Source organism: Xyrauchen texanus, chromosome 15 (assembly GCF_025860055.1).
Source record: "Xyrauchen texanus isolate HMW12.3.18 chromosome 15, RBS_HiC_50CHRs, whole genome shotgun sequence".
Classification (NCBI taxonomy): Eukaryota; Metazoa; Chordata; class Actinopteri; order Cypriniformes; family Catostomidae; genus Xyrauchen; species Xyrauchen texanus.
In genome coordinates this window covers 33,308,189-33,329,246 of record NC_068290.1, presented here as the reverse complement: position 1 = coordinate 33,329,246, position 21,058 = coordinate 33,308,189, and the positions used below count along the sequence as shown (strand labels likewise).

The following is a 21,058-nucleotide window of genomic DNA, read 5'->3' as shown; positions in this document are numbered from 1 at the left end:
TAAAAATATGACTTAAAGGAATAACCTGGGTTCAATACAAGTTAAGCTCAATCACAGCATTTGTGGCATAATATGTATTACCACAAAAATGAATTTCATCTTGTCCCTCCAATCTTGGTTACAGTGAGGCGCTAACAATGGAAGTAAATGGGGGCCAATCCGTAAACATTAATATACTCACTGTTTCAAAAGTATACCAACAAGATTTAAACAATATTTGTGTAAACATGATTTTAGTGTGATAAAATCACCTACTAACCTTTTCTGTTTAAAGATATAGACAATTTTACAATGAAGTAACACTGTAAACCCTAAAAATGTACAGCTCAAATAATGCTAAATTTTAAAATAATTAAAGCCCTTTTATAAAATTATAAGCTTCTCGTTTTTTCATTTAAAACCCTCAAAAAATTTGCCCCATTAAAAGCCATTGTAAGTTCACTGTTACCTTGATTTTTGCTTCTTCTTTTATTTTTGAGGGACAAGTCAAAATGTTTTTTGTGGTAACACAAATGCTGTTGATATAGCTTAACTAGTATTGAATAACGACAAACAAATAATTAATTGCGATTATGACGATTAATTGTTTCAGGGCTTTCACGATTATTCACAATATCATTGTCATACAAATTATCATGCTTTTCACATAGGTGTACATATGCTTCATAAACCGAAATAATGTATTCATATTTACATTTTACATAATTAAAAAACATAAGAATTACATTAAAAAAAGAATATTCTAATTATTCAAATATTTCAAATGACTTAAAATATCTTTCTCTCTTTTTGGTAAACTTTAGTCTTGGTCCATTGCATTTACACTGTTGTTGTAGGACCGTATTACGGTCGTATTGAAACGTATTGCGTTTCCCATAAAACTACGTAATTCACTGTTCGATTGCATTGTTGGAGAAATTAACAAGCTAGTCATGACTGTTTCCCTGTCACACTTCCATCATTCGAACCATGTTGGCTCAACACAATAAAGCTATCGTTAATGACGTTACACAGGGGTGAAGTAATAATTTCTGTGGATATAAAAGAATAAAAGACAGCCACATTGCACTGCAATAGTGGGGTTTCCCTTTTTATCAGAGTTCAGGATTCCTCCAACACACTTTAGCACATACGCACATGCACACACCTCAAAAACATATAAGAACTTCACATAAACATGGGCACATAAGCTGTGTTCTCTGACAGATACCGTGTGTATTAAAACACTTTCTCTTAAAAACCTTTAAATTGCTTAAATGGCTGCATTCGTGTTAACATGACATTTCAGATCGCTGCTTTCTGCAAGACACCGGAGTAAGCAGTTTTTTTTTATGCATGTAATTGCTGGCAAATGAAAGATATAGATGGAATAAAACATATAGAAACCTCATCGAAGTAAAATGATGTCCACACAGTAAACTAACAAGGAACTGTGCATCTAACCACAGGCGGGGAGCTGTAGTTCTAACCACTGATATATATTCCAAACATTCCAATTGACGTAATAGGAAATCATCTCATTTCAGCGAGTAAACATAAATCCTTCAATCAACGATTTTATATCTGAAATCTGCAGGTACATCCCTACAACGCAAACATCCCACACATGTAATTATTTCCTTATTTAAAGTTGGGAATTTTTCCTCTTTCTAGGAAGCCAGAGTGAGTTATGTTTATCTATATAAAACGGTATCCACCTCTAACAAACTTCATCGGTGAACAGATCAGCTGAATTGAAACACGTTCACTGAAACTGAGGTAAGATACAAACAAAAATTATTGTGATCATCAAAGTGTTTGTTCAGAGTTACATGTTTTATATTTTTATCAAAAAGTGCCTTATTCTCGCGGTCACTTGAATAAGAGTGCATGCTCTCCTACAGAGGGCACTTCAATATGAAAACAAGCAAATCCCGGGCATTTAAGGTGATTTAGAAATCCCGGTCTGACTTTTTTAAAGTCCCTTTCAGAGGTAAGGACATGTTGTCACCCTAAACAAGCAGATATTACAGCTTTTCCTACTTACATTACAACTTGTGGACAGTTTTCCCACTTACTTTGGTGATTGTTGTGCTGCAACAATAGATTGAACACCTCTGGTGAATGCTCTGACATCTCAATCACTGTAAATGTTCTCCCTCGTAATGAATATTATCCATAACAGCTAATTAAACATTAAACATGATTGTCACTCGAGGGCGAAATGCAACTGTCGATTCCGCAGGTCAGACAGACATGGTGAAATGGGATTTTTTTTCACCTGTCAGTCATTGATGCTCTATGAGAGTTTGGGCATACTAAAATGGCCGCTCGAACATTTCCGGTCGATTCACCTCCTGCTGGCAGTTTAACGTTGCGTCTGCGATTCAGTTCTATATAAATATATATATATTAGGGCTGTCAATCGATTACAATTTTTAATCGAATTAATTACACGGTGTCCCGATTAATTAATCGCGATTAATCGCATATACAAATATTTGCTGAGAAAGCCCCTCATATAACAATAAATCAATATATAATGATTATACATATTTATATCAATATATAATTTGACATAGTTAATGGTTAAAACTAATGGTTCATAACCACCATACTTACATTTATGAATACTAAATTTTGCCAACAAAAGCAGAACATTAATCAAATAATTTACCTTATGAAGAGGCATGTCATAGCTAAAGAAAACAAATAAACATTTTCAAAACAAAGTTGAAAGCTGGGAATAATATGATCTCTAAAAATCTTGCAGAAATCAGACCAAAAACAAGTCGAGTAGGGACAACTCCAAAATAATTGAAAAATTTGCGCCTGCAGACCACAAAATGTACAGAATATATCGACATCACAATTAAATCTCTCTACAAGAAAATAATTAGTGAGGTAGTACTTATAAATAAGTTTGAAGGAAATTTCTTAGATTTTATTCGTTATTAAATATTTCTGGGTATCTTCCAAATTTTGCATCATCTCAATCCAGCGTCAGACATACTTGTGTAGCATGTCGGGTGTGTTGCATCATAAATATAAAATGTTTAGCTCACTGTGTCAAGTTAAATATAGTTTAATACTCAATCTTTAAACACATCTTGAGATCCCTTAGATCGCATTTGCGCTCCTTCGAGTGTTTTGAACGCAAGAATATAACGCATGTTTGTGTTGTTCTGCCAACTGAAGTGTTTTCTTCACTGTATAAACTGTGTGTTGCTCATACAGCTGAAATTTCACTTACTGCCCTCTGGAGTAAACAGGTGGTACTACAAGCTTGCATTTCTCAGAAATCTTCCTTATTATGGTCCGGGGGAAGTGCGATTAATTGCGATAATTTTTTGTACAATTAATCGCACTGAATTAACATGTTAAATCAACAGCCCTAATATATATATATATATATATATATATATATATATATATATATATATATATATATATATATATATCAGTGGTTCAAACAACACAACTTTTTGTTTTGGAAAACACCAAATTGTTGAACTACTGATGGAACGATGGAACTTGTTTACCATAGTTGGCTAACTGATGCTTTTGGGAAACACACCCCTGAATAGCTATTATATAATATTATATTATGGGCTGTTATATGAGAAATATAATATACCTTTGAGAAATCTAACTAATATACCCTTATATCTAGGGAAATTGTTGCAAAAACAACACCAAAGCTTTCGATTCTGGTGACTTTGAGATAAAAAAAAATATATATTATTATTTTCTTGAGTTTGAGTAGGGTTCATGTTATTATTGGCTAAAGCATTTCTTCCAGTAATCATTCAGAGCAGGATGAACGAATTGTACTGAATCACAAATCAATTATGACTGCTTTACAAGCCCGTTTGGCCAATTCACTATAAAGATCTGATTCAAAAGAATGATTAATTCTCAAATTATGTATTGCTAGTTCTTTTAAACAGCCAACAGAAATATGGGGCACACGCTATCAAGTCAAGTCAAAATGTATTTATAGAGCACATTTAAAAGTTCAATACAGGGATGAGTAGGACACTATATTACTGTACTCATTGTATGCACAGTGTGAACGGCCGTACAGCTGCAGGCGCCAGTTTATGAACCCACAACGACAAATGGCATTACCTATTACGTTAAATTAAAGTGAAACCGGAGCGTTTTGCGTTCAATAAAGTCCTCGTTTATATTTTTGGGGGATTTTGGAGCAAACCTCCGCAGAGAGAGCGTGTATCATAGCTTCAGTTCTGGCTCAGAAGCGGTTTCTTTACTGAGTCTGTGATGTTGCTGAGTAAGACAGTCAAAGACACTCAAATGTGCCGTGCATTCTCTTATTTGGACAGTATAATCTGATTGGAAAGTGCACAATAATCACTGTTATCTCAAATAACCATGGTTATATCAAATAACCGCGATCAGATGATTATTTAATAATCATGACAGGCACACTTTTTTACATTATAGGCCAAGGCAAATGTGTCACTTTTTCTCCTTTTTCTTTTAAAGAATGTTCAGCCGAATTATCTGGCCATCTATTGGTATATAAGCCCATCCTCCAGCTAAAATTCACATAGTAGCATACCTGATTCAAGCGAATGGCAGCTTTGAGTTTCTCAGATACCACTTCCTGCGGCTGATCCCAGATGGTTGCCGAGCCATTATTTGTGATGTAGGCCTTGCAGGCGGTGATCATTTGATTTGTAACCTAAGGAGAAAGATAATACTTCTAGCTTAAAGTATTAAGGCTGTAAAATGAAATTGAGTTATGTTGGGTGTCAGCTCACTCTTACCTTGACAAACAGGGAGGTAATCCTCTCTGAGGTGTTGTAATAACGAGAGATGCTATGGATCATACGGATCGCATTTATGAGCCCAGGAATGGCCTCTACCATAGAAACCTATGTTAAGCCACACCAATAACACAAGTAATATTAAAGGGTGTAATAAACCTTTTATGAACTAGTTATAACAATGTCATTAGACTGTGTGGCACATAACATTTGTAAACATGACCTTAGGTGTCATATCAGTTTTGTGGCCATATGGCAGTATGATATAGGTATCTGTATAAGTATATATAGATGAATAATCAGTAACCAGAAACTGATGGCACACTTTTATTGCTTATTAGTTTTTTCTTCATCATTGTTTGCTGGCACAAATGTAGTAAGCATATGGCTTGGAAACCATAGCAGAGGAAGTCTTACAGGGTTGCTGTTGTACAGCGGGTCACAGAACTTCTCGAGGGTGTACAGGTACTTCACATTGTCTTTGGCCTCATTTGCCACATCAGTGATTCTGATGTCTAGTTCTCGCCAAACCTGCAGAAAATAATTTAGAGGCCGTAAATTAGACAGCAAACTGTCTAGCAAGAAGAAACAGATCAATTAGGGGCATTACAAGAAGTGTCATTTACCCTATTATTTGAAGAAAACTGAATTTACAATTTATGTGGGAAGAGATTAGACCAACAGCATATTAGGAAGGTGGTCAAAATGTTTTGGCTCATCATTGTACATTGCGTGTTACCCAACAGCTAATTGCAGTTTTCAACTGCAAATAGAAAGCTATCATGGCATATTTTTTCATATTTTTTTTCCTTCACTTGCTCATTTCCAAATGGTCCAGCAGTGTGACAATTTTTTTGTTATATAAAAAATATTCCATAGTTTCTGAATTAATATAAGGTCATACAATATGAATGCATGATATTTAGAAATAATCTAAAACTCTAACTAAAACTAATTTACATTTTTGGTGCTGTCAATATGTCAATATTGTGCATACCAGTGTCTATACAAATGTATGTATATGTACATGTGAGAGGACCAACATTTATGTACGAATACCTATAAATACTAGTTAATGTCATATTAGCATCTCACACCACAAGACATGTCAACTACCAAAATATAGAAGATCAGCCCACCTTAATAAGTTTGGATTTTGCAACTATGAGAACCCCCAGCACGGCTTTCACTTCAGGGCTCTTCAACTGGTCTAGCAGGTAGTTAAAACGGGACATGCGTTTCTTCCAATGGTCAAGCTCTGCACGGGGACCAAGGTCATCTGCTTCTTTCCTCAGCTGATCGCTCTCCGCAAGAACCTTTAGAGCATTGTTGTACAGAGAATATTACATGCTAGAGATGATGAAGATGCAGGTTAAAATTTTAGAAAGATCTAACATTTCGTATCTACAGCAGGTACGGCAGTTTAACTTTAACCCATAATCAACTATATGTAACAAAGGGCAAGTTTATTAGGTTCTACAACAAAGTTTCTGATCGAACCTGTTCGATCTGTTTGATCCAGGTTTTCATGCAGGCTTCGATCTTTTCCAGAGCTTCTGTGCTGTTGGCAACAGCTGTGAAATCTGAAGGACCTTTCAGTGTCTTCAAGTCGAATGCATCACACTCTTTAAGGTTCACCTGAGATATTGAACAGTTTGTCAACAATAAAAAATTTTTTTAAAAAACATTATATTGAGTATAACCACCACACACACACACACACACACACACACACACACACACATAGACAATTCAAGATATTATGAATCCTGAAGAAAAAGACAAAAAGATTCATATGGTTTACAGATTAAAAGAGTTGAGTTTAAAATTGCTTTGAATTTTCAATATTTCATCAACCACAATCCAATTAATCTTTGAGATGACACTAGATCAATATAAAACTAGAGTTAGGTGTGTGGGTGTGTTAATGTGTTATTGTAAAAGTGTGCCTCTCTCTCTCTTTGTGCTTTTGTTTTTGTGTGAGACCTTCTCCTGCAGGCTCTCCTGTGCTCCAGCTAACACAGAGACAAAACTGTCTAGAGAGTTAATGAAGTCTTGTTTGACAGTATGGGCCTGCGGGCTGGCCAGCTCCCCCCAGCCGTGGTTCATCTTTCTCAGAGTGGGAATGAAGATCTCGGATAGCAGCTGCTCCACACTCTTCAGCAGACCACCACCAGTAGTGTCCAACATGTTAAAGTTCACATCCTATGAGAGCAATCAAAGAAGACTGGATACATTTGTACACAAGATAACAAGTCTTGTGTTGTGGTTTTGATGATAAACAACAAGCACATGATATACACGTATAAATGCATATGTTTGTGGTAAGATATGTCAGTGGCTCAATAACAGTGATAGTAAGTGTTGCCTCTAAATGCAGGAAATACAATACAAATATTATTATCACTACAAAATATTGAAAATCATTTCACTACATTCAAATAATCTTAATATTTGTATTTTTTTGGGCTGGTTTATGAAAATGTGTATAATCAATTATCTTGATATTGAAATGGTCAACAGATAGTGAGATGTTTTAGGAGACTCCTTGGGGGCAGCATTTCATAAGTTTTCTCTGGTTTCTGTTTACCCTGTGGATGTTCTCTGATGTGATAGGCTTGGAGGTGTTTGCCCGTGTAAAAAACACACAAATGCCAGTCAAGGCCACATCTGTGCCCTCCGTCACAAACACTTTGGCTTTTTTACTGCGACTCATTGTGGAGGAAGCAGCTATCAAAAAAAGACAGAAAAACATAACAAATCATGTTCAACCAATCAAACTACTACATTTTACTAAGTACTTTATCAAACAACTACTATTTAAAATGCATTTTATTTAAAATAAAATTATACCATCAGTGCAGAATGATGATGACTTGTTTTTTTATTGTCTTCTTTATATTGGGTTACTATATTAGGTTGTATTTTAATTTACTGTACTGTTATTTCTGTCCTTAGTATTTATTTAGTATGCCTTCATTTCCCTCTGGGGATGAATAAAGTAGTATTGTATTGTATCGTATAGTATCGTATCATTTACAATAATTTTTGTTACTGTAAAGAAAATGTTAACAATAATGGCATATTAATTCAATTGTAAAATATGTATACATCACAGTAGCATTTGTTGAACTGTTGTTAGTAAAGAAAGAAATAAAGAAAGAAAAGGAAAGAAATATTTGTTGAAAAATTGTCTTCAAGAAAGAAAGAAAGAAAAATAAGTATTTGTTGAACTGAACTTAAGAAAGAAAGTATTTGTTGAAAAATTGTCTTCAAGACAGAAAGAAAGAAAGAAAGAAAAATAAGTATTTGTTGAAAAATTGTCTTCAAGAAAGAAAGAAAGAAAGAAAGAAAGAAAGAAAAAGAAAGAAAGTAATTAAGAAAAATAAAGAAATACTAATATAAAATAATAATTTTCTTCAAGAAAGGAAAAAGAAAGAAAGAAAAAAGAAAGAAAAAGAAAGAAGTATTTGTTTAAATTGTCTTCAAGAAAGAAAGAAAGAAAAATAAGTATTTGTTGAACTGAACTTAAGAAAGAAAGAATTTGTTGAAAATTTGTCTTCAAGAAAGAAAGAAAGAAAAGAAAGAAAGAAAAGAAAGCACAAGAAAGAAGTATTTGTTGAAAAAATGTCTTCAAGAAAGAAAGAAGGAAAAAGAAAGAAAGAAAATAGAAAGAACAAGAAAGAAGTATTTGTTGAAAATTGTCTTCAAGAAAGAAAGAAAGAAAAATAAAGAAAAAAATTAAGAAAAATAAAGAAATATTTGTTGAAAATTTGTCTTCAAGAAAGAAAAAAGAAAAAGAATGAAGTGTTTGTTGAAAAATTGTCTTCAAGAAAGAAAGAAAGAAAGAAGAAAGAAAAAAGAAAGAAAAAGAAAGAAGGATTTGTTGAAAAATTGTCTTCAAGAAAGAAAGAAAGAAAAAGAAATAAAGAAAGAAAGAAAAAAATTAAGAAAAATAAAGAAATATTTGTTGAAAATGTGTCTTCAAGAAAGAAAGAAAAAAGAAAGAAAAAGAATGAAGTGTTTGTTGAAAAATTGTCTTCAAGAAAGAAAGAAAGAAAAATAAGTATTTGTTGAACTGAACTTAAGAAAGAAAGAAAGAAAGAAAGTATTTGTTGAAAAATAGTCTTCAAGAAAGAAAGAAAGAAAGAAAAAATAAAGAACAAGAAAGAAGAATTTGTTGAAAAACTGTCTTCAAGAAAGAAAGAAAGAAAGAAAAAAGAAAGAACAAGAAAGAAGAATTTGTTGAAAAATAGTCTTCAAGAAAGAAAGAAAGAAAGAAAAAAGAAAGAACAAGAAAGAAGAATTTGTTGAAAAATAGTCTTCAAGAAAGAAAGAAAGAAAAAAGAAAGAACAAGAAAGAAGAATTTGTTGAAAAATAGTCTTCAAGAAAGAAAGAAAGAAAGAAAAAAGAAAGAACAAGAAAGAAGAATTTGTTGAAAAATTGTCTTCAAGAAAGAAAGAAAGAAAAAAAGAAAGAAAAAGAATGAAGTGTTTGTTGAAAAATTGTCTTCAAGAAAGAAAGAAAGAAAGAAAAAAGAAAGAACAAGAAAGAAGAATTTGTTGAAAAATAGTCTTCAAGAAAGAAAGAAAGAAAAAAGAAAGAACAAGAAAGAAGAATTTGTTGAAAAATTGTCTTCAAGAAAGAAAGAAAGAAAAATAAGTATTTGTTGAACTGAACTTAAGAAAGAAAGAAAGAAAGTATTTGTTGAAAAATAGTCTTCAAGAAAGAAAGAAAGAAAGAAAAGAAAGAACAAGAAAGAAGAATTTGATGAAAAATTGTCTTCAAGAAAGAAAGAAAAAAGAAAGAAAAAGAATGAAGTGTTTGTTGAAAAATTGTCTTCAAGAAAGAAAGAAAGAAAAATAAGTATTTGTTGAACTGAACTTAAGAAAGAAAGAAAGAAAGTATTTGTTGAAAAATAGTCTTCAAGAAAGAAAGAAAGAAAGAAAAAAGAAAGAACAAGAAAGAAGAATTTGTTGAAAAACTGTCTTCAAGAAAGAAAGAAAGAAAGAAAAAAGAAAGAACAAGAAAGAAGAATTTGTTGAAAAATAGTCTTCAAGAAAGAAAGAAAGAAAAAAGAAAGAAAAAGAAAGAAAGAAAAAAGAAAGAAGTATTTGTTGAAAAATTGTCTTCAAGAAAAAAGAAAAATAAGTATTTGTTGAACTGTTGTCTTAAAGAAAGAAAGAAAGAAAGATATTTGACCCAGATGTGTTTCCTTGAGATTCACTCAAAGGCTTTACTAACCTGCTTCCACAGGCTCTGTGTCTTGGCAATACAAAATAAGGTGAGGAAAGCCATCGGCTGCAAAGAACTTCTCCATCCGCTCAATCTTAAAGATCAAAAAGATTGTATGAAATTATACTCCCATATTTTAGTCATCTCTGTGCTAAATTATGCTTGAAATGCATGACTCATGATACTTGTGTTTGTGGAATGTTGTTTACCTGTGTGCCCTCCAGTATGGCATCCTCCACCTCAGCTTTCTCCAGACCCACACAAGAGGATACAATGCTGAGGACATAGTCATGCCTGCTGTCTAGCTGCGCTCTCTTGGACTCACGCTCTTCCTTCACCTTGTGCTATGAGATAAGAAAATGAGGTGATATATCAGGATCTAAAGAGATTTCTCAAGTTTATTTAAATAACATATGAATAATAACAAATAGGATATGTGGTAGGGTGATTCTTCAATCAGGGCCACTTTTAACTACATGAAATCTTGAAAAAGGAAATGTCTTGCAACTATGTTTTAAAAATTAATAGATCAAATGTTTATCACATAGAATGAGGATCTTATCATGGCCTTGATCAATCTTCAAATGGATTTTGGTATAATGTGTGTTGGCTTTTAGATTGTGGGTGTGATAGTAATGATGTGTGATGGTAATAAACTTTTTTTTTTGATTTTATATAAAAAAAAGTTTGATAAAACTAGATTGCTTGCAGTAGATTTTAAATACAATTTTAAACTAGGTGGCACAGAATAGATACATTATGGAACATTTCACCAGTCTTGAAAATACATAATTTAAAAAGTAAATATAGAGACATAATAAAAAAGTTTAAAGCTATTGTTAGAAGTAAAAAAAAATGTAAATAATCCTAGGAGACAGGACAGTTCCTCTAATTTAAAAATCACCCAGTAATAATGTAAATATTAATTAAGATAGATAGATATTTTAGAAAATCACCAGCTGTTGGGCATGCTAAGCATAACCTATATGCTAAACCATTTTTTTAGGAATGTGGCATTGCTCTACTTAAGTAAATTTCTCCATTTTGTCTGCACTGAATCACTTTGATTATGAAAAACAATTGAGAGATAAGTTATTTTATTCTTTCATGAAACAAACATGCATTTTATTACATAGTATTTACACATAAAACACGCTCCTCTTCTTCGCATTGCTAAACTATTTTTATTGTTTAATGGAGCAACTGAAAAAATACCAAAGAACCTAACTCAAGCAAGCAAGCAAAGCAGCATCAGGACATGGAGACCATACATACTTTTAAAGCAGTGATCTGACTGTTTGAGATTATTGATGACTGCAGTTCTGCCTTAGATCTCACAGACTTCTGTTCACTCATATTATACTGATCACACATACAAATTCAAAAAATCCCTTGTCAAAAAACCCAGATCAGTGGATTGCCAGACTATCCTTTTGTTTTTCTTCATCCAAGTGGACAGGAGTATACAGTAAATCCAAACCCAATGGTAATGTGCCAAACCTCCATGTGCTGAAAAAGGTGCTTTGATTAGGCTGTTGTAGAGGACAAATCTTGTATTCTAGTCTGGATGGTCCTAATCATTTGTCCAAATGACCATCACTGTGTCTCCGTCGTATCCTCACTTTTCTCATGACAGTAAAAGGTTAAATGTTTTAGGGCCCCTGTACAGAATAAAAGAAAGTGGACAGAACAAATGGGCAGAGCAGACTGGGCCCCTCGTCAAAGCAATGATAGTAAAAGTTGCTTAGCTGGGGTGCTAGGTAACACTATAAAAAAACAAAAATGAGCCAATAAACCAAGCAACGTTTTGTGGGCCGTATACTGATGCTCAAGAAACATGTTCTTATTTTGTTTATGTGCTTAAAGTCTCCATTCCTTAAACAATCTTTTACTGTGCTGATACAACAGATATTTCAAATGTTTTCTTTCAGTATTTAGTTTCTTCACAACAATACCTCTCTATGTATGAATCCCAACATTGCTTTCACATCAAATGGAACATCATGAGATTGGTTAAACCAGTACATCTTATTAAATATACGTGACCATGGAAACATTTTTGCAAAACAACATTATGTGCTTCATTACATGTTTGGCTGCAGTTTCCCAGTCAAATTGAAATTATATTTTTATGGTGAATATAAATGTTATAATGAGTAATATGAGTCTCCCTAACCAAAAACTTTACACCAAACCTAATCAATAGTGTTCAAAAAGATAAATGAGAGGTGAACAAAACAGACATCCTTAACCTAAGCAACACCTAAACCTAACCAATAGCATTCAAAAAGATAAATGAGAGGTGAACAAAACAGACATCCTTACCCTAAACCAACACATAAACCTAACCAATATTGTTCAAAAAGATAAATGAGAGGTGAACAAAACAGACATCCTTACCCTAAACCAACACCTAAACCTAACCAATATTGTTCAAAAAGATAAATGAGAGGTGAACAAAACAGGCATCCATACCCTAAACAACACCGAATCCTGATCAATAGTGTTCAAAAACATAAATGAGAGGTGAACAATAACAGACATCCATACCATAAACTAACACCTAAACCTAATCAATATTGTTAAAAAAGATAAATGAGAGGTAAACAAAACAGACACAATTTTCCTAAACCTAACCGATATTGTTAATTCAACTAAAAAATTTCAAGCAACTACGCCATTTTGTGTCGCTTCTATGGCACTTTCACTTCATCTTTCACTTTCATTTTAAGCGTCTTTGGCTGGGCTCGAGGCTCGGTCTTGAGTCCAACACCCTTTCAGGTGAGCTAAGGGTCACCCTTGGGAGCCCCAAACACCTCTAATCTTTGAGAAAAGGCAGATGGGAATTGGCGAGTGCAATTGCTACTACCCCGGACATACCTTATATAAAAGGAGCTGACTCGCAACCACTCATTCAGAGTTTTTCTTTGGAGCCGAGCGGTGTTGATGTATTCCACTGCCAATCCATTCACCTCTGTTGGATTTCATGGTGCATCACAGTTTTTTCTCCCCCTCTCACACAGATAAGGGTGGAGAATGCCCACTGGCACTTCGACAGCATGCATTGAGCGCTAAAAGAATATACACTCACCTAAAGGATTATTAGGAACACCTGTTCAATTTCTCATTAATGCAATTATCTAATCAACCAATCACATGGCAGTTGCTTCAATGCATTTAGGGGTGTGGTCCTGGTCAAGACAATCTCCTGAACTCCAAACTGAATGTCAGAATGGGAAAGAAAGGTGATTTAAGCAATTTTGAGCGTGGCATGGTTGTTGGTGCCAGACGGGCCAGTCTGAGTATTTCACAATCTGCTCAGTTACTGGGATTTTCACGCACAACCATTTCTAGGGTTTACAAAGAATGGTGTGAATAGGGAAAAACATCCAGTATGCGGCAGTCCTGTGGGCGAAAATGCCTTGTTGATGCTAGAGGTCAGCGGAGAATGGGCCGACTGATTCAAGCTGATAGAAGAGCAACTTTGCCTGAAATAACCACTCGTTACAACCGAGGTATGCAGCAAAGCATTTGTGAAGCCACAACACGCACAACCTTGAGGCGGATGGGCTACAATAGCAGAAGACCCCACCGGGTACCACTCATCTCCACTACAAATAGGAAAAAGAGGCTACAATTTGCAAGAGCTCACCAAAATTGGACAGTTGAAGACTGGAAAAATGTTGCCTGGTCTGATGAGTCTCGACAGTTGAGACATTCAGATGGTAGAGTCAGAATTTGGCGTAAACAGAATGAGAACATGGATCCAACATGCCTTGTTACCACTGTGCAGGCTGGTGGTGGTGGTGTAATGGTGTGGGGGATGTTTTCTTGGCACATTTTAGGCCCCTTAGTGCCAATTGGGTATCGTTTAAATGCCACGGCCTACCTGAGCATTGTTTCTGACCATGTCCATCCCTTTATGTCCACCATGTACCCATCCTCTGATGGCTACTTCCAGCAGGATAATGCACCATGTCACAAAGCTCGAATCATTTCAAATTGGTTTCTTGAACATGACAATGAGTTCACTGTACAAAAATGGCCCCCACAGTCACCAGATCTCAACCCAATAGAGCATCTTTGGGATGTGGTGGAACGGGAGCTTCGAGCCCTGGATGTGCATCCCACAAATCTCCATCAACTGCAAGATGCTATCCTATCAATATGGGCCAACATTTCTAAAGAATGCTTTCAGCACCTTGTTGAATCAATGCCACGTAGAATTAAGGCAGTTCTGAAGGCAAAAGGGGGTCAAACACAGTATTAGTATGGTGTTCCTAATAATCCTTTAGGTGAGTGTATTTCTCCCTAAAAGAGTATATATTCTCTAAAGGAGTGGGCACTGATGGAAAGTGTCTTTTGTCTCCACTTCTGAGAGTCACAATCGCTGCCTTACATGTGTGGGCTCAGACACTCTGAGACAGCATTCATGGATTGTTCATGCCCGCACTGCGAGAGCATGACCATGGCCACATTGTGATCGTGGCTTTCTTTCCTCAGAGGGAAAGCCACTCCAGCCAATCCCCATCCCTGTTCTTCTGCCCACGGGCACAAGACCGCAACGTTAGCGCTGGGGGTAATTTGCGGACTTCAACTCCGTCGGGTGAATCCCCACAGACCTCCCATTTCCAAGCACACGTGTGCGCCCCGGTTGAGTTCTTGGATGAGTCAGGCGGCCCGCCTCTGAGCGGGTTCGACAACTCATTTGGCACTCAAGAGGAGGATGAGATCTCGATAGCAGCATTGGAGAGCAGGCTGATTCAGTCTGATGTAGAGGACTTGGCTGGGCTTCCGCATTCGGGTGTGGTCGCCTAGTCTAACCATTTACATTTATTCATTTGGCAGATGCTTTTTTCCAAAGCGACTTACAAAAGAGTGGTTAAGTGCTCTTGGAAAAGATGTGTTTTTAACCGTTTTTTTTGAAGATAGAGAGTGAGTCAGCTTCACGGATTGAGTTGGGAAGGTCATTCCACCAATGTGGTATGATGAAACTGAAAGTCAGGGAAAGTGTTTTGGTGCCTCTTTGTTTTGGTAAGACAAGGCGACGTTCCTTAGCCGACCGCAGGTTTCTGGTGGGAACGTAGCTCTGCATAAATGGTTTTAGGTATGCTGGAGCAGACCCAGTGACTGTTTTGTATGCCAGCATCAGGGCCTTGAATTTAGTACGTAAACACCTAGTCATGGCCGAGTTGACGGCAATGCTTGCCCTGGCTGCCATGAGCATCGGGCTGGAGTGGAACCCTCCGCGGCTTAATGATTGGTTCCTGGCTCATGGCCGTGCCTTGCCTCTGTCCCTTTCTTCCCAGAGGTGCATGAGGAGCTCACAAAGTCATTGTGGGCACCTTTCACCTCCCGGACCAGATCTCTGAGCTCCACAGCACTCACTACCCTCGACGTTGGGGCTGCCAGGGGGTACTAGACTTGGGATTGATGCAGGAGCTGTGCTCGGTGACCGATCTCGCACTCTGGACAGGCGAAGTCCACCTTGGTGGTCCAGAAGCGCCACCTATGGCTCAACTTGGTTGAGATGAGGGAGGCTGACAAGGTACGGTTCCTTGATGCCATCATCTCCCAGGCAGGCCTATTCGGCGACACCCTCGAGAACTTTGCGCAGCAGTTCTCGGCGGTCAGGAGGCAGACTGGTCCTATGGTGTGTACCCGGAGCCAGGTAAGTGCTTCGATGTCCCCAGACTCAGCACGGCCACAAGTTCGGGGTCTGACCCCCCTCAAAGTGGCACCTCCAGCTCCGCCACGCCGCAAGGCCCCACCCGCCGGTACATCAGACGCGAATATCTGCTTGGTCCCCCTCGTCCTGAGCTTGGGGGCATGGTTGAAATCAACCCCATACTGATGAATTACTGACAAATGCCATCCCCTATATCCCACATTTTTGCATCAGTTCAAACTAGTTCACCTTTCCCTGAGGAGCTATCAACAACGTGTCGCAAAAACAATATTCAAAACACAGGTTCTGGTCCCATGGAAACAAGGAATAAATCACATTTACATGAATAATGGTGAGTGTTAATAAGAGAACGATACAACCAGAATAACTACATTACAAACAAGCATTATTTACCCATTGCCAACATGTTTCCCATCATACTGTCTCTTGATTTAGTTGGGAGAAGTTTGGATGTTCCTTTTTATTTCAATGCAGAATTTTAAAAGCATTTATAAAGTGTATTTAGCTGAGCACTTACTTGGCACCAATCAAACTGGTACCAGGGGGATTTGAATGAGAAGAATGAGTCACATTTGGCACTGAAATGTTGACTCTAAGCCGACCCCACTTTGAATTAACCCACATTACTTATTAAACAGAGAGAACACAAAGTGATATTTGAAGGCCATACAGAAATAAAGGGGGCATGTTGAACTAATTTAGATTAGTGAGGTTTTCCATTTACTGATTCCTACATTTTTATATTTGGTCCCCCAAATATTCTATTTTCAATCAGTCAACAAAATCACTTTCAAAATGAATATACAGTGTTGTATGTAAATGAAAAAAAATGTTTCGACATTAAAATGATGCTCTATGTCTAGGTCGCAAATCATATTAGACTGTCAGATTTACAAGATGGAATATTTTCAAATCATGCTGGAACAGACTGATCTCACTGTGAATTTGGAAACAGGTCAACATTTCTTGAGCTAAATTCATGACACAGTCCCTGTCCTGTGGCCGCCTCATAGGCCTTCTGACCCAGTTCCTGTCCTGCGGGCACCTCCCAGGCCTCCTGACCCTGCTTTGGCCCTGCAGCCCCCTTCCAGGCTGGTTGACCCTGTCCTACGGCCACCTCCCAGGCCTCCTGACCCTCTCTTGGCCCTGCGGTCACTACCAAGGTCGCCTGACCGAGTCCCTGCCCTACAGCCTCCAAGGCCTCCTGATGTGGTCTCGGCCCTGCGGCCGCCTCCCAGACCTCCTGACCTGGTCCCCACCTTGAGGTCATCCCCTTGGTCTCCTGGCCGTCCCCCGGATCTGCTTAAGTTGCATATAACCCTGGATTAAAGATGAAAATCAGGCTATTAGACAGAAATGGAGGAAAGTGGAAAGAAAATGGAAGAGGGACAAATCACCAATCTCTTACGAATGTGTGCAAGATTGTATGATTAATTATCAAAAAGCAGTGCAAAAGAAAAATACTTTTCAGATCTTATAGCAAAAAATGCACATAGTCCAAAAATATTATTTAATACCATAAACAGTGTGTTAAATCCGATGTCTAATCTCTATCCTGATCCTTCCACTACAGCTTGTGAAATTTTTTATGGATATAATTGAAGGAATAAGATCATGTATTTTTCAATCTCCTTTGGATTTCTCTCAGCCAACACTAATTTATCATATTTATCTGAATGTACCCTAGTGTCTCACAGGTATCTGGTACAAACTCTCAAGAGTCCCAGTTTATTATTAATAATTAACAGTAGTTTGACAAGTGGAATTGTCCCATCTAATTTTAAACATGCCATTGTGCAGCCAGTTGCTACAGCATGGCGACCGGAGGGCAGCTGGCACTGCCTAAGGGAGACGCAAGGGGACCGTACCACGGAAATACACACAGGAGTAGTCCACGCAGGAGTCCGTACCTGTGGAGCACCTATACCAGTACAGGAAGATTAATTACCCGTAGTGGATTGGGTCAGCGAATTCCTCCGCTGAATTGCGGACCCATAGGGCTAGGGAGGAATCGTCCAGGGATCCGAATATATGGAATCTCCTGGGAGAGAAAGCGCACAATTTTATCTCGACCGAGGGAAAGGCGCTAGGTGCAAGCGATCCACCCAGTCAGTTCATTAGCGTGTTACCGAGTTCTACCGGCTCGGACCTGAGAAGACACGGGACGATACTGACTCAACCCTGAGATTGTAAAACCTTGCAAAGGTATTAGGTGTTGCCCAAGCTGCTCTACATATGTCTGCCAGGGAGGTACCCCTGGCCAGTGCCCATGAGGATGCAACACTCCTTGTTGAGTGAGCTCGGACCCGCAAGGGGGGCATGGCCTGGGTGTGGTAGGCCAATGATATGGCATCCACCACCCAGTGGTTCCCTTTCCGCTGTCTGCAAAAGCAGACAAAGAGCTGCTCAGAACATCTAAAGCTCTGCGTGCGGTCCAAGTAGGTACGCAAAGCCCATACCGGACACAGCAACGAAGGGGCTGGGTCTGCCTCCTCCCGGGGCAGCACTTGCAGGTTCACCACCTTGTCTCTGAATGCTGTGGTAGGAACCTTTGGCACATAACCTGGTCCGCGGTCTTAGGATCACATGGGTGACTGCCAGACCAAACTCCAGGCAAGCGTCGCTAACAGAGAACGCTTGCAGTTCCCCGACCCTCTTGATGGAGGCGAGCGCGATCGGCAGGGCGATCTTTAGAGAGAGGGCCGAGAGGAGCGAGGAGTACGAGGTCCGAGAACCAGGCCCGTGTGGGCCAGTAAAGAGCCACTAGGTTGACTTGCTTCTCGTCCTCCCTGACCTTGCACAGCACCTGTGCAAGAAGTCTCACTGGGGGAAATGCATACTTCACTGTGTGCCAGCACGTCTGCCTCGAGGGGAGCCTCTGAGCAATGAGAGGTCTCTTTGGAGGCAAACAGGTCTACCTGGGCCTTGCCGAACCGTTCCCAAATCAGCTGAACCGACTGGGGTGAAGCCTCCACTCTCCACCGGGCCAACGTTGTCATGACAGCGCGTCTGCCATCGCATTGAGGTTGCCGGGGATGTGAGTGGCACACAGTCGCAGCTGGCTCCAAAGGAGGAGACGACGGGCGAGTCGCGACATGTGGCGGGAGCATACGCCGCCTTGGCGATTTATGTATGCTACCGCGGTGGTGCTGTCTGACCTGACTAGGACATGTTCGTCTTGAACTGCCTCTACTAGATCTTAACTTACAAAACTTTTCAAGTCATCGCTGAATGACATTGTCGATGTGGACCGCTGGCATATGTGATTCAAGCGGTCAAGACATTTCTGTTTTATTTTGCTTCAAAAATTATTTTTAGAAAAAATAAAATAAAATAATAAAAAAACATAGCCTGCACATGGGGAAATTGTTGCTATGTTAATTTAAATGTCTAAAATACAAAGCACTTTTTAAATATTTATGGATTATAATTTGCCTAGGTTGAAGCTAAATTGATATGTAATTGTATGCAGCCTATTTAATGTTTGTAGATGTATGTGACACTATAGTATCATATTTACATTTATTTATTGTCATAAACCATAGTTACATTCAGTGCACCTTAAATGCATTTTATCATATAATTCGATAATTCTAGTTGTTCTCTGCAACAAATGGATTACTTAAAGTTGCAGAAACCCTTGTTTAAATGACAGCTCAAGCAGTTAAGTGAACTGCAGCCAGCTACCTGTTGCTCACGCTCATGCACTCACTCCATAGGGACATGAGCGAGCATCGGCCAAAACAATGACGTAACGTACAAAGAGACTGAACGTGGTCCACCGGCATCATGCTGACAGATGATATAGCATAATAAAAATGACAGTTATGATTGTTTTACTACAAACTTTGAGACTAAACTAAAACTACTAATCAGCTAAAATAGCACATACTACCGAACTATACCAGTATATCTCTTCATATAGCTTAAAAAATTACATTCAAATTGAAAGACATAACAACTATAAAAAAAATTAAAGGTACACACTCAAGTTTATTATTACACCTACATTACAAGTGTAGGTGTGATATTACAGAACGTTTAACTGAATGTTTCTGATCCATATACCTAATCGTACATTAACAATGGAATAGGGTACCATATTAATTTAACTGCACAATTTAACTGCAATTATTCCGCATTACTGTCTATAATGTCAATATTATGTTAGCAAATAATTTTAAAATAAACAGCCTTTTTTGCTGGAATAAAACCAATTAACTTGGCTGTTACACATTAAGCTATGGTGTTTTAGGAATTCAGACTTGGTTATATCTGCCATGTGCCGTCAAATAGCCCACTGTACATGTAAATAATATTGCATGCCATATTTTTATGCCCTACTTCATATGGTTTATATAAATTTAAAACAACATATGTGCTATAAGAAAGGGAAGACTCTCTTTCTCTTAAAACAACGGTAAAGATAAGCCAAGTAACGGTAATAAAAATAATACTAACAATATCCACAATACAATGTAAAGTAAAATAAAATAAACATTTGACACAACATTAATGAACATAAATAAATTATGAGCTAAATAAATGAGCACGGTACAGGACATTTATTTGCACTTTTTGAATGGTGGACTTTAACATCAAAGCTCAGTTAAAATATCAACAACAAGATCAACAGCGGCATAACACGCAAACATCAGCAGTCTACTGCGATCAGCAGCATAAGCAACAGTATATATTTTAATTCGATCAGTGAATGTTGATAAATGGGATTTTTTCATTTATAAAATTATTTCATTAAAATGAAATTCTTTATTTTATAATGCAAATAGCTCCATATGTCATGTGCCCCTCACCTGTTGTAACATTTCACTGTCCTAGTTTCCAGGTAGATGGCAATAAAGATATATACTGTATTCGTGAAACAAGACCACATATTAGTAACAGACATGTGTCAAATTAATGTGAAATAAAGAGAAAAATACCCCAAGTACATTTACACAAACTTAAGAAAACCAAAAAGCATTAGTTCGTGCCCCGCTCTCCCCTACAGAGGTGTGTAAGAATTAGAAGAATTATAATTGTAAGAATTGTAGAAATATTAGTAAATTAATGTTTTAATGATTTAAATGTTATAATAAGAGGGGCGATTTTTCTATTATCATTATTATATATTTTATTATTATTATTATTTTGTTCAAAATGACATTAAATGTTTTTCTGAATATTATTTTTCCATTTCCTATGGCATTTGTCCCCCTTCATTCACAAGTGGGACCTTATGGGAAATACCTGAAACATATTTTATATTTTGAATAGACAGCTTGGACTAAAACAATGACCAACGAGAACCAAATTTCTCTCACTCCACTAGTTTTTTTTTTTTTTTTGCAGTAGATTGTG

The 21,058-nt window shown here is 37.4% G+C and overlaps 1 protein-coding gene across 1 annotated transcript in view; it reads right to left on the bottom strand.

Annotated features, from left to right (window-relative positions):
• Positions 1 to 21,058, bottom strand: part of dnah5 (dynein, axonemal, heavy chain 5) — a 172,738-nt gene that overhangs the window by 135,697 nt on the left and 15,983 nt on the right. Inside the window, exons 2-10 of the mRNA XM_052143760.1 lie at positions 10,218 to 10,352; positions 10,018 to 10,102; positions 7,363 to 7,502; positions 6,759 to 6,977; positions 6,273 to 6,410; positions 5,912 to 6,088; positions 5,190 to 5,303; positions 4,773 to 4,880; positions 4,565 to 4,687 (exon numbers count right to left, since the gene is read on the bottom strand). Coding sequence (XP_051999720.1) covers positions 4,565 to 4,687; positions 4,773 to 4,880; positions 5,190 to 5,303; positions 5,912 to 6,088; positions 6,273 to 6,410; positions 6,759 to 6,977; positions 7,363 to 7,502; positions 10,018 to 10,102; positions 10,218 to 10,352 — 1,239 coding nt within the window. The remainder of the gene's footprint in view (positions 1 to 4,564; positions 4,688 to 4,772; positions 4,881 to 5,189; positions 5,304 to 5,911; positions 6,089 to 6,272; positions 6,411 to 6,758; positions 6,978 to 7,362; positions 7,503 to 10,017; positions 10,103 to 10,217; positions 10,353 to 21,058) is intronic.